Below are 13,368 nucleotides of genomic sequence, written 5' to 3' on the forward strand. Positions count from 1 at the left end.
ACTTATCAGTGAGTTGGCGTTATTCCTTTAAGTCTCTGAAGTAACAAAACACAGGCAGGAGTTAGAGGAGGCAAATCTGGCCTAAAACCTGGACCAGTGTTTAAGTCTCTCTTTATTTACTGTATGTCTTTATTTGATCCCCATTTCCCTACTAAATGCATGGAGGCTTCTCTTTGAGACCTTCTCCTTATGGGCAAAACCAGGCTAGTGAAAGAGACAGAGCTTTGTGTGTTTATTTGAAATTTTTTTTCTTTTTTTGGTAATTTGGCAGCTGTAGCTGGCAAAATAAAATATTTTTTCACATTTCCAGAAAGGAAATATGTCCATACATTCCTGGAGTGCTGTGTGTTGACAGCCTTTTTTATCACATCATTCTGGTTTTAACAGAGGGGATGACTGTTTGTGTCTGCTCTCTCTTCACAACTGTCAGTAAACACTGACAGCTAATGTTTATTCATTTTGATATTGTGTGATGTTTCTAAATGACTTGAATTGGGTTTATGTACTGGACTGAAGCTTGTTCCTGTTATGTATTATTGATGTGGGGAGGCAGTACTTATTACTAAAGTCATCAGCTGTTAGTGGTACATAACAACAATGCCTGCCATAAAAACTTAATTTAGTGTCGCTTACAGTGTTGAGCAGCTCCACAAACAATATGTTGAATCTTTACCTGCTTTCAGTGCAGTTATAGAACATCTGAATAAAATGCATAAACTCAATCAAAATACAGATCAATGATCAGCTGATTAGGCTGTCAAACTGATCATCAGGATCTCACATTTCCTGCATACATCACAGCCATGAATAGCTCTAACAGCAGCAGACCCCCTGGTCATCCTCTCACCTTTGTGTGTTGGTGGACGGAGAGTTCTTTAACCGATTGGAGTGCATTGATGGGGCTCCCAGAACTACAGAACAGGGTGGAGTGATGAGCTGGTGTGGACTGCCTGTGTGTGAGAGAGGCGCTTTCGTGCGCACGTTCCTGGAGCCAGAAACTGGATTGCCGATGTTGGAGAGGTTTCCCCGACCGTCCTTGGCCTCGTCTCGCTCTTTCTTCCCTCGCTCCTTCTTGTTGAAATGTGTCGCTGCTGTACCTGCCGCCGCTGGCCTCTCCTCTTGGACCTCCAACATCCTCTTTATGTCCTTGTGTGTGGGTGTGGGTGTGTGCGCCTACGTGTGGGTGTGTGTGTAAATGTATGTGTGTGGGTGTGTGTGTGTGTGTGTGTGTGTGTGTGTGGGTGTGAAAGCGTGTAAAAAAACAATAACAATAGTCTTGGAGTCTTTTCTTGTTCGGAGTGTATTTATAAAACTCCCCCAAGGGGGCTTTCAACGGCCCTTGGGCACACTGTAGAGAGAGAGAACAGAAAGAAAAAAGGACAGTTAACAAAACTGGAAAAAAGGGCCACAGTCTGTACAAATTTTAAAGAAACAATACGCCCCCTTTTAATTCCAATAAATCCACAAGTGTAGGCTTGAAAGGTGGCTTTTAAAAGTTGGGATTTCGTCTTTTATAAAGCTTTGGTCGGCTTTAATCCATGTCAGCAGGATTGGATTCAAATAGGTCTTTTTTCATCGCGTACAAGCATGGAAAGCAAAGGTTTTAATAAAACAATATCACTGGAACACTTGGATAGAGAAATTACAGTCATAATGTTGGGAGTAACACTAGTTTTAATGACAGATCTGGACAACCAGCAGTGGAATCTCCTACAGTTTCACAGAATACATGAGGTTTTAAAATACTAATGATCAAAACTCGCCAGCAGCATCATCCTAATATACACCGTTGAAATGTAGGCTAACGCAGAAGCAGTTACTGACACAACCTTAACATAAAATTAAAGATCCATACCATGATTATCCTGACCTAAAATATCACCCTTACCAGAATCATCACAGTATAATTATAACATTTGCTGGAAATATTCAGAAACTCCTGATATGTCATGTGGAATAATTTCATCAAGTTTCATATAAAACACTACAAAAATAAATTAGGAACATAGAGCACTAAACACATTTTTTATGAGTAAACATGAAAACTTTATCAAATGTGCATTAAAAAGGTACTTGGTTAAAAAGTTTGTCAAAACACTCTAAACATAATATCTACTATTTTTATGTTTGAGGAGCAGAAAAGTACCAAAGCTCCTATGAATAAAAAGATGTCATATTCTCAACCCAAAGCTCCTTATCAAACAGAGTCTTTATCCAAACTACTATTGATACTTTTTTAAAGTTTGTAGAATGGGGGAGGGTTTGGAAGCTCAAACATACAGTGATGAGTTTTTATCTTTTTATGAAAAAAGTGTTGATGCCTTTATGTGACCTTTCAAAGCAAACAAAGCCATCAAACATTATTGATTATTTCTGTTCCTGTATTTAAATGCGTCTCACCTCTGCCACTAGAAGAGTGTCAAATGAAAATTACTGCATGCAGACCGAAAGAGCCATAAATAATAATTTCCAGAGGCAGGATTCAAGGTGAGTTATATGATTGATTATCAAGAGTCAGCCAGTCATGTTTAGGATGTTTTTCACTCAGGTTGAGAAAACTAATCATTCACAAACAGTGTGTAAATACAAGACAAGATGCACCATTTTCACAAAATTAAGGTTTCTGACAGCAACTTTAATTTCTGGTATCATTACTCAGTTTGAGTTTGACCTTTAACTCCATTTTCACAAGTAGCATGGATAGAACATAACAGTCATCTCTGATATTGTCTTAGCAACTCTTAATTTTAGCTGCTAATACTTGATTTAACACAACTGGCATCATTGCCATTAATGTCATTTATTGTAAAATGGATTAACACTAAGTTGAAGATGAAGACAAAGACTAACACTAAGTGGATGCAAATTAATGCAGAGAGAGGCAAAAGAGAAATTCTGGATGATTTTGTTGATCATAAAAGGCAATCTAATTTTGTCAACTAAAGCCCACCTGGATAGGCTGTGCATCGGCAGGCTTGTAGCTTTCTTTGAGGGACGCTACGTTGCCACACATGCCCAAATGGATGTTTGTTTTTGTGTAAGGACAGAGAGAGCGAGCTGATGCTCTGATGATCCAAACACGAGGCATCACTTTCTGACGTGACCTATTATTTCCTTAACTATACAGATATTTATGATATGACCTACAGGGGCACTGTAAAAAATAACTGTAAAGTTATTTTTTATTTTCGGAGGGATTTGCCTGCATTATGAGAGCAGGACTTGCAGGAATTCAATACTTTGTGCACAATACCCGCAGCGAAGTTCAGGCCCTGTAAACTGTTAAAAAGGTAAAAGGTCAAAATTCCATTTGCTTTATCTATTTTATATTGCTGAAATTATACAGTGCTTAACAAATTTATTAGACCACCTGTCATATTTGTCTCAAAGACCATCCAGCATCACGAAGTGCTTTAATGCGGACTCTTTCATTTTCAGTGAGCTCTCCACGTTTTACCATTTTGAACAGGAATGAGGGATTTCAAACTGAATTAACCCAAATTTGAGCCGGCTCACTGGGCTTCTCTGAGAAGTCAGAAATTAATCAAGCATAACATTCAACCACTAAAACTCATTTTTCTGTTCAGGAATGCAAATAAATAACTATAATTTGACATATCAATCAAGAAATATGAATGTGCTTTACTATTTTTTTCAGGTTTTGTGTAAATCATTGAATTTTAAAATTCATGGATAACAATAATAATGATATTTTAGCATTAAAAATATCATTTGGGTTAAAGAGCTTCAACATATTGGTGTATTAACCATTGCAGAAACATAAAAAATGATTTTGGTAATTACCAATGGTATTAATTTAGGGCAGCTGTGGCATAAACCTTACTTTGGTTAGGGTTAGGGTGGTCCAATAAACTTGTTAAGCACTGTATATTTTGCATTTATTCAACGGTCTTGTCAAAAACAGAGTTTTTTGTCACTGATGTAACATTTAAATACATGACATTACATTGTAATTGACAGCTGTCTGAGCTGACCCTAAACCATCATAATAGAACGGCCTTTTAACATAGTGAGCTATTTAACATCCATAGTGCAGATTTCAACGCCGATTTCTTACTGCAAAGTTTAGGAGTGCTTTCATGGATGACCTGAGCAGGCGAGGAGCGGCTAAAGCCACTGATATCTCATGTCCCTGAATGTTTTCCTTTCAGTCCAAGCCAACTTGTGTGCTTTTTTTTAATCTTTTCACCTTGGTTCCAAGGATATTTAAAATTTGAATGGTACAATAATCATGTGGAAATTTTTTACCACAACTGTCATTTAAACTGGTAAGTATTTCAACCCTAGTGCTCAGTGGTAGAGTTTGCCATCTCTCAACTTTTAGCCCAGAGATTCAATCCCCAGCTGCAGCCACGCCAACGTGTCCTTGGGAAAGAGGCTTCACCTCAAATTGCTCAAATACAGCGGCTTGTGAATGTGTATGAATAGGACTAGTGTGAGTAGTAGGAAGACTAGAGAATGGCCATACAAGCTGAAGCTAATTCCCCATTTTCCATTTATTACATATTTTGTCAGCAGTGATCACTTACAATGCTTCAAATTTCACACCGACACAATTTTTCTTAGGAGACATAAAAAGGAAGGAGTAAAAATTCGTTCATGTTGTGCATTTGTGTAAAACGTCAGTAACAGCCGATATCAGCATCAGGATTGACAGGAGCCAGGGATGCACTTCTATCAGTACCAGTATCAGTTAACTTTGTACTCAAAAATCATTTTAGATTCTTGCTATCATTTTACAGCAACATGTTAGCCTGTAAGTGACTGAGTGGGTAGGTTAAGTTGGAGCCATGTCTGCAGTCTGGTGATACTTTAACAGAAATGAGGAAGACAAACTGAGCAAACTGCAAAATATGCACTGCTCATTTGTCAATAGGGATGAGGGAACATTTGAATACAGTCAAACAAACTTTCAATATAATTTAAAGATTTGTTACAGTATATTAAAATAGAGATGCAGCACAGAAAAGGAACAAGCTAAGATACTTGTCCTTTTGACAAACAGTGGCTATTGATAAAAAATGTTGGTATAAACTGATGTCAGCAGCTGATTCAAAGAGGAGATTTATTACTGGGCAGAAGATGTGATCTGTTGGACAAACTGATGTTTCTGTGGTCAAATATGAGAGAAATGTTGGCATTGCGGGACTGTTGCACCAAAAGAAGCAATGAAAATAAAAACATCTGCCATCAGCTAAATTGTTGTGACATCTGCCCTGGTTTTCACAAATCACTGCATCTCTACATATCATTGATGTCACCACTTTGTAAAACAAGCTAACAAGCTCTATTGAGTGAAGAAAATCAAAGTCAGATGCTCCTGATGGCCAACCAAGAGAAAAACAGGAGCGGAGAAACAGGGCAAAAAGACTTTGCACCACGTTATGCTGTATTACTCGCAGGCTGTGGATACTACAAAGGGAATCAAAGAAATCAAGCTTGCTTGCGTCATGTGAAGTTAGGACATTCTGTTAGCTGCATGCACAGACATGGTAAATATTTCACCTCAACTTTACCCAAACTTTTTTCTGCAAACTACCTACTGAAAAATTTGCATCATAGTGAGCTGATGTGTGAATGCAGCAGGAAAATTCTGAAAGAAGACGAGGGTCATCCAACATTTATAGCATGTGACTCATGCAATCTTTGTGCATTTCTTGAATGTACTTTTCACTCTTTTCTGCTGTGTGACAACTCTATCATACTCATACAGTAACTGGGAAAACACACTGAATTGCTCTGCAGATGCTTTAAGAATAAAAAATGTTAAAGGGAATAAATTTTCATATCACATCAGAGAAATCAACTAGGTTCTACAGTGCTAGACTAGCTCTGTCCCTTATTCACCCTAATGTTAGGATGTTGTGAGCTTGGATGAATAATTTAAAGTGGTTTTATTAAAACACTTTTCTTTATATGTTTACAAACAAGCCCCATATGCTGTTCAAAATTGAAACAAATTTAATTTGTGATTTTATTGGTGGCACGACTGATCGGGCGCAATGCTGAGAGAGGGAGAGAGGAGAGAACGCATGTATGAGTCAGAGGCATCAGTGAGGGTAAAGATACTGCAATAAGACATATGAAATGTTTAAAACAAATACATGTCAGAATCTGTCATCTATCACATGTAGATAAGTTGTGCCATTTTTCACTTAAACAGCTCACATTTGGGACACTAAAACCTACTCTGTGCTTGGCAGGCACACACTTAAAAAAACATCTATCCCCTAGTTATCATTCCATTATCAGACTTTTTATCCAACAAATATCTAAAAAAGTACTGGCCAGAAAATCCAGCTTCCATCAGATTAGTAACTGATTCAACAGGGAGTTTGGTGAGGATATTATGTTTAAAATATAAAAAGCAGCACTACATATCAACTCTGGCAAACACAGAAGTGTGCTGGTGGAGCTGGAGAGGTGTGATTGTGGTCCAAACCCACCACTGTGTGTTTTTGTTTGTGTGCGCGTTGGTGCGAGAGCGCAGGAATTGCATGAGAATCCTGTTCGCGAGACAGCGGCCCAGTCAGTCAGATTACATTGTCATCCTGAAAATATTTAGGAGCTCTTCCAAAACACTCAACATTGTAACTGGCTCCAGAGTTCCCCTGGGGAGAAGGAGGTGGAGTGTTTCAGGGGGTTTAAGAGGAGGGAGGGAGGGAGGGAGGGAGAGGGCGGGGAGGGGGGGGGCTTCACTGGGAACCAGACAAATATACTGACTCCTGCTACAGCAGCAACACTCGTTTCTTGCTGGTCTACGAGAGAAGTGATTTACAACCATCAGGGCCACAGATCACTGCTGCACACGAGCAGACGCTGGCTTCTAGACAGGGACAGAGAGCACAGAGGGGCCCTGTGTATCCAGACTACACTGATTAGACTGCTTTCAAACATCACAATACAACAGTTGTGGAGCGGGTGACTCTTGAGGATGAAATCTTGGATTTTTCCAAATATTCATTTTTTAAAAAGCTTGAAACATTCATTATGAGTGAAAGACACTTCTATTTTTTAACACAACATGTTTTTACGAGAGAACATGCACATACCAAATGCTAAATAATTCATATTTTTAAGGGAAAGAAGACGGGGGAGTGGGAAAGAGATGAAGGTGGTAGACAGTGAAGCAGTTTGATTTTGCCATTCAAGAATTTCTGCATTTCAAAGACAGGAAAAAGCCTGTGGTATCTTTGAACCACAACTATTTCATTAAAAAGAGATGCAAAAATGGATGTGGACAAACCTCCTAACTCCTCACAACAGAGTGATAGAATGAACTGTGTGATCTTGGATGTTCACCATAATGAATGAACACCGGAAAGTTAGCACTGTCCAGCTCTAAATGGACCTCTAAGCTGCCACTATCAGAAAGTGTCTACATACATCAAGTACAATCCCTACACATTACCAAAAAAAAATGATAATCACTACAGTTGATTTACCTGGTGATCAACATCACAATTTACTCAGTTCTGCAGACGTCTAGGGTCGTCTATCTAAATGAAGGGAGACAAGGGTCTAGAGGAGTCTAGTACTGAGCTAAGATGCTGGCTGAGACCCTTTAAAATATAAAAAAATCCTCATTTTGTCATAAAATGATGTACCATCAATTGAATTTGAGGGGTGAGAAATGAGCCATTTATGAATGAGCCCATTCTACTAAACAGCTCTTCAAACGTGAACCATGGTAGCTAGCTCCTGTTGAGTGCCAGTTTCCTTTCCTCCATATTTAATCCACATTTAAAAAGCCAAACTGTGACCACATGAAGAACCCTTTGAGGGCCAGAAAACCAGCTCTACTTGAGCTGAGCCAAATGATCTGGATCTCTACGAAGATGTGGGTTTTTCCCATCACAATGAGAGAGGCTGGATGGATAGGAAGAGTTTCTCTTTCCACTGCCGTCTTTGATTTTTCTGGTCTTTTTGTTGCCTGGGAGCAGGAGGCCTTTATTTAGGAGGTCTCCTCCTGATCTACAAGTAGGTGGGATCTCTCCTTCTCCCACTAGCAGCTCTTCTTCCCCAGCTCTTCTCAGGCCTGGTAAAGTGCTGCCTCTAGGGTGCTGGTTTCTCTGGAAGCCTGAGCCAGGAGAAGACTTTTTCCTCCTACAGTTGTCTTCTTGTTTTCCGGATTGTCTTGGTTTGGTGCGGGGATGTTGGCCCCAGCTAGGAGATGGGACTTCTCCTCCTTCCACTGGCTTTCTTTCAGCAGATCTTCATGAGCCTGAAGCAAGCATCATTAATCCAGTGGGTTTCTCCTTGTTCTAGCAGAAGGCAGCATCTCTCCTCTTCCTACTACTGGCTCTTTTTCACCAGGTCTTCTTGGGCCAGCTTGAGTGGAGCTTCCAGCCTATAGTTCTCTGTTTGCTGGGCAAGGCACTCCTCTGTCAGTCTCCACTTTCTTCACCATTTTAAAATAGTTTGGAATTGCTAAGCAGAAGTCTAGGAAGTCTTTACTGACTTTTTCCTCTATATCCCAGGAAGGATGACAGTCGGCTTGATTTAGTCCTTTTTGCCATTTTTGGTGTTGTTATTGACACTCTTCTTCCTGATCTCTGTACCTGCAGACTTTTTGACCACATGGTTGTGGTCTCTGGACTAAGGTGACTGCTCTGACTTTTGCTGACCATAACAGATTGAAGCTCTTTATGAGTCTCTACAGACTATGATTTTTCTGGTTCAGGTTGGTCTTTCAGTGGCATTTTAGGTGTCTCTGGAGGTTTGCTGAGTGGACTGTAGGCTGTGGAACTGGAGTCACCTCGTTGTCGTAATTCATCTAATAAGCATACTTTTTTAACTTGTGTTTCAAGGGAACGCCTGTTAAATTTGTGTCAGATTCATTCTGGGAGGCATGCCAGCTGTTATGGTGCTGTCAAACGCTGTCTGGCAGTTTGCACAGGTGCAATCAAGAAAAAAAAAAAGTTGGGGGATCAGGGGATCAGCTTGTGGCTCTGCTGTCATTGTGTAACAGTGTGCAGGTCAAAATTTTAAACATGCCAGAAAATCACCCAAATAGTCTGGACCTGGTTGGGCTATGACTGGCCTGAGTGTCCCCCTGTACTGCAACATGCAATCAGGCTGGACTTCAGGTGGACTCCAAAAACAGGCCATAAGACTCAAATGAGCTTGAAACTGCACAGTGTATACCTGGTCCAAACCACTTAATGAACAGATATGTAATTAGTGATGTTTCTAGGTGTTCTTTCCTTTCTACCTGAACACTTGCATTCAGTGGACTAGTCTAAAGTCAACTAAATACAATCAGTAAAAACACCTCAAACTGCAACAGCAAGCAACATCACACTGTAACTGTGCAAAGTTTGTTTGCAGAATGTGGCTAACAGTGCTAGCATTGCTTCAGTCCTCTTTGCAGGTTTATGTCCAAATTCCTGAGCAAAATTTGGTCACACAACAATTCAGTTATACGTAAGTATAACCTGACACAACCTCTGGACAACTTTACTCCCATTTTCTAGATCAATAGGGCTAGACTGTACTGTTCTTACTAGGGCTGCAGTAATCACTTAATTTTTAATCGTTTACTCTATCGATTCTTTCTATTATTCTGATAAGAAATATTGCATTTTTCAAAGAATCACTTTTACTTTTTCAAGAGCAATAGAACTAGAACTAAATAATAGATTGGTATTAACAGGTTCTCTAAAGAAAATACACTTTACAAAGTGCAATAAATTTTTTGTGGCAATTTACATTTATTAAAGTTAAAAGGAAAGGAAGTTAAATAATTACATTCAATTATGCCATGTTTTGGGTTTAGAGGCTCCCTAAAAATGCAAACACTTTATTCCTTATAAAGTAGTTTATTTTGTTTTACAATTTTCCGTTAAAGTAAAAGGATATTTAATCATTTTAACATCCTCTACTTCATGCATGAGTGTAATATTTCACCTTCTAGCAAGAAATAAAGCTCCATCACTTACACAACATGCCTGAAAGCTGAACTTTTGCATTACAGGAATACGATCTTTTTTCCAAATGGTGTTCACTTTTAATTTTTGCAACCACATTTGTATTTGTGAGTTTATCCACTGTTCAATATGACTTTTTAACACCATATCTACAACTTGGAGAACACTCTGCTTCTTTAGCCTGTTGAATCCTATGATCGTGAACTCCGACCTCTTCTGTCTCCTTGTCTCAGTCTGTTTGTGGCAATGATGTGTTTCTATTTGACTGGTATATTATTGTCGATATACAGTCTAATTAAATGCTTGGGGATGCAGAAGCCTTATGAAAAATAACAAAGATGTGAGGGCACTGAATTTGAAATAAACCATATTTGAACGTGTGAAATGCACACGTGGAAGAGAGAAAGCATCAAAACAGGACTTGAATCATGAAGCCTGTGGGTGCTCTGTAAAACTGTCAGGCCAATCTGTGAAGTTTATGAAATCCCCTTAAGTCTGCAGGCATGAACTGATCGCTGTCTCACATGAGCGAGACGGGTAGGCAGCACGCAAACTCGTAGCTCTGCATAATGCCAGCCATGTAAAAAACGCAGGACGAGTGCCTGCCAACATCTCTGCATCATCTTCTTTCTCTTCCCTCATGATCTTTTACGCCTTGCGCCATCTTAACTGTACGTTAAGCTACAATAAAAGCGAAACCAAGTGCACTGTGCCACACAAATAACCATCAGTGCAAAACACAACATTGCGGGCAACACTCCAAGCACAAGGAATTTTTTCAATGGGAGTGACTTGAATTAATTGAGCAATCCTTTCAGCACCAGTTCCTATGAGATGCTATCATTGTTTACATCTGATTTAAGAGCACAGTGGCAGCAAGGCAGTAGTTGTCAAGGACACCTACAATGGCTGCTAGTGGTGAGTGGCTGCGTTACAGTTCAGACGGAGTGTTTGATTGGGATTGTGGGCCTCACCTGAAAAAAAAAGTTAATATTTGGGTTAACAGACTCATAATCCTTGATTCCAAGGGATCCAAATTTAACCCTTTAGCTGGCTTTTCACAGGCATCCCTTTGCAACAGATTTAAAAATGGCAGACAGCTTTAAATTTAAAATTCCTTCTGATTGGAATACCCTAAAAACAATCTAACGTGACATCCCTTTAAAAACACTGTGCCACAGGTCTTAATTATAATATCTTCTGGAGAAAGCAATTAGTGTATATTGGCATTTTATTTAAAGTTTTAGCACTGTTTGATGCTCCCTATGATAAATAATAATGGAGATTATATTGTTTTTTCAAACATCTGGTATGAAAAAGTATTTAAGTATCGAAAATTTGTCCACCTTCCTATCCGTCCGGCTAAATATGACGATCATCAAAATTGTATTTGGCCTGTTTAAGGTGATTTTATTTCCATCTCCTTCCTCATCTGGCCCTAACGTTGATATTTGTCCTCAGATGATGATGTCGAATCCTAAACCCCAATCACACACACACGTGTGCACCGTGATTATGTGCACGCATACAGACACAAGCAGCAGGATCTGTCAATCACCTGTTCCCTCCAATCGCACGCTAACGAGACACTAATTGGGGGGCTTGCCGACATGACTGTCATAAAGAATACACCGACACACATGCACACACTTCAGGAGAGCCAACAGCACACACACCGACAACAAAGCTGTGTGAAGGTAATCACAGAGATTTTTCTTCCTCTATCTCCAGTAAAGATGCTGAACTGTCGATCACAGTGCACACGAGGAGCTGCGGTGCTTGGGAGTTAATGGGAAAACAGTATAATGAGGCTGGAAAAATGAGCTTTTTGCCTCTGATATAAATACGAGGTTCCACATGAAAAGAGGGCAGAAAATAGTTCAATTCAATTAGATTTGGGGGTTTCAAATGCGGGTGGCACTAAAAGGGAGCATTTCATTTCATGCTTATGTAACAGCCATCGTACGCTGGCTGAGCGCAGTGCACAGAGTAGACCCTTTCCTGCTACGTCACCCAAATTCCTCTGTAGGGGGAGATGGGAGCTTTATGTCAGCGGAGTATCCTCTTCTATAGGAGGGGATTCAAATGTGCAGGATCAATGAGAGCAGAGGAACCATGACCTGACTACCAACCAAGGCCACTAGCTTAAATTTTTAACGCAACAATGCTACAAAGGCGTCACTTTAAACAGAAGGGGGGAACGCACGCTCTGGTTCAATACACGCACGTACACACAGACTCTCTTCCCTCGTCTCAGCCCTGCAGTTGGCTGTAAAAAGGGCCTGCTGATGTTTCAGCCTTATTTATGCAAATCCCATTTTGCAGTTCAGTCACAATGGAGTATTGCTCCCTCTTCCTCGCTCTCTAGCTCCCCTATTCGTTCTCCGTCTGCTCAGCCTCCATCTCGAGATTTCCTCTAGTGCTTTATATGTTTAGGTGTAATATGTGCTACATTATTCTCCTTCTCTTTCCAGTTTTCTGATAAAATTCAGAAAAGCATGCACTAACTAGCAAATAAGTCCATCAAACATAAAAGGATCTCTTTGACAAGGCCATAATCATGTACCCAGTATGCATTCAAATTAGACTGGAGCTTGTGAATATCAGGTCAGATCTCTGTAGCAACAGTTCTCTGAAAAGATGGCGTAATAATTGAAGGGTTAGTCAAGATAGAGGATTGTTATCGTTTATTATCGCCTACATTTCTAGCATTTCAGGTCTCCAAAACATTGCTTTCAAAAGACAAACTCAAATGTAAGCTGCCATTGATATTCATTACTGGATCACACTTGGAAGAAAAAAAATTACACCTAGTAGTTTCGTACAACCCTATTCACACTTACATAAAACTCTTCCTACATAAGTGAGCTGCCTGTGTAAAGCTGAATTTTTTTACCCAGATTTTAACCTTGCTGTTTCACCTTGTGGTCACGCATGTGTCTGGCTGCGTCATGAGCGGTCTGGCCTGTATGGGACTCATGTCACTGAAGGGCAGCACCACAGACCCACCAGAGAGCTCAGGTCATATATAACTACCTGTTTGTTGGATGTAAACTATAAACACGGACACAGTGCTCAAAAGCTCAAACTTACCCGATAAACATAATCAGTAGCAACAGACCAACGTAGATCCCACATATATCCATGTACAAACATGTAAATATACGACAAACACACCAGCATCCACAACTTTTGCACACAAATTACTTTTTTTAAAGAAGTTACCACATCATTAAACCTTAAAATGTTGTGTTCAAAAATTCTGACTCTAAAGATTAACAGTTAGCTGAGAATACAAACTTAACAAACATCTATAAGTTTTCTAAGTCCTGCCGTAATTTCAGTGACGACTGTGGGCGTTTTTTTTTTGGTGCTGTTTCTTGAGTCTTGGATGCAGCTGTGACACTGGGAATCTAAG

General features: G+C 39.7%; 1 protein-coding gene across 3 annotated transcripts in view; it reads right to left on the minus strand.

The window, feature by feature from the left end:
* Positions 1-13,368, minus strand: part of bcl9 (BCL9 transcription coactivator) — a 48,553-nt gene that overhangs the window by 10,839 nt on the left and 24,346 nt on the right. For all 3 annotated transcript variants that reach the window (XM_041806897.1, XM_041806899.1, XM_041806898.1), the window contains one exon: positions 848-1,348. In XM_041806897.1, the coding sequence (XP_041662831.1) occupies positions 848-1,134 (287 nt within the window). In that variant the 5' untranslated portion in view covers positions 1,135-1,348. The remainder of the gene's footprint in view (positions 1-847; positions 1,349-13,368) is intronic.

The sequence above is a fragment of the Cheilinus undulatus genome, linkage group 15 (genome assembly GCF_018320785.1).
Source record: "Cheilinus undulatus linkage group 15, ASM1832078v1, whole genome shotgun sequence".
Taxonomy (NCBI): Eukaryota; Metazoa; Chordata; class Actinopteri; order Labriformes; family Labridae; genus Cheilinus; species Cheilinus undulatus.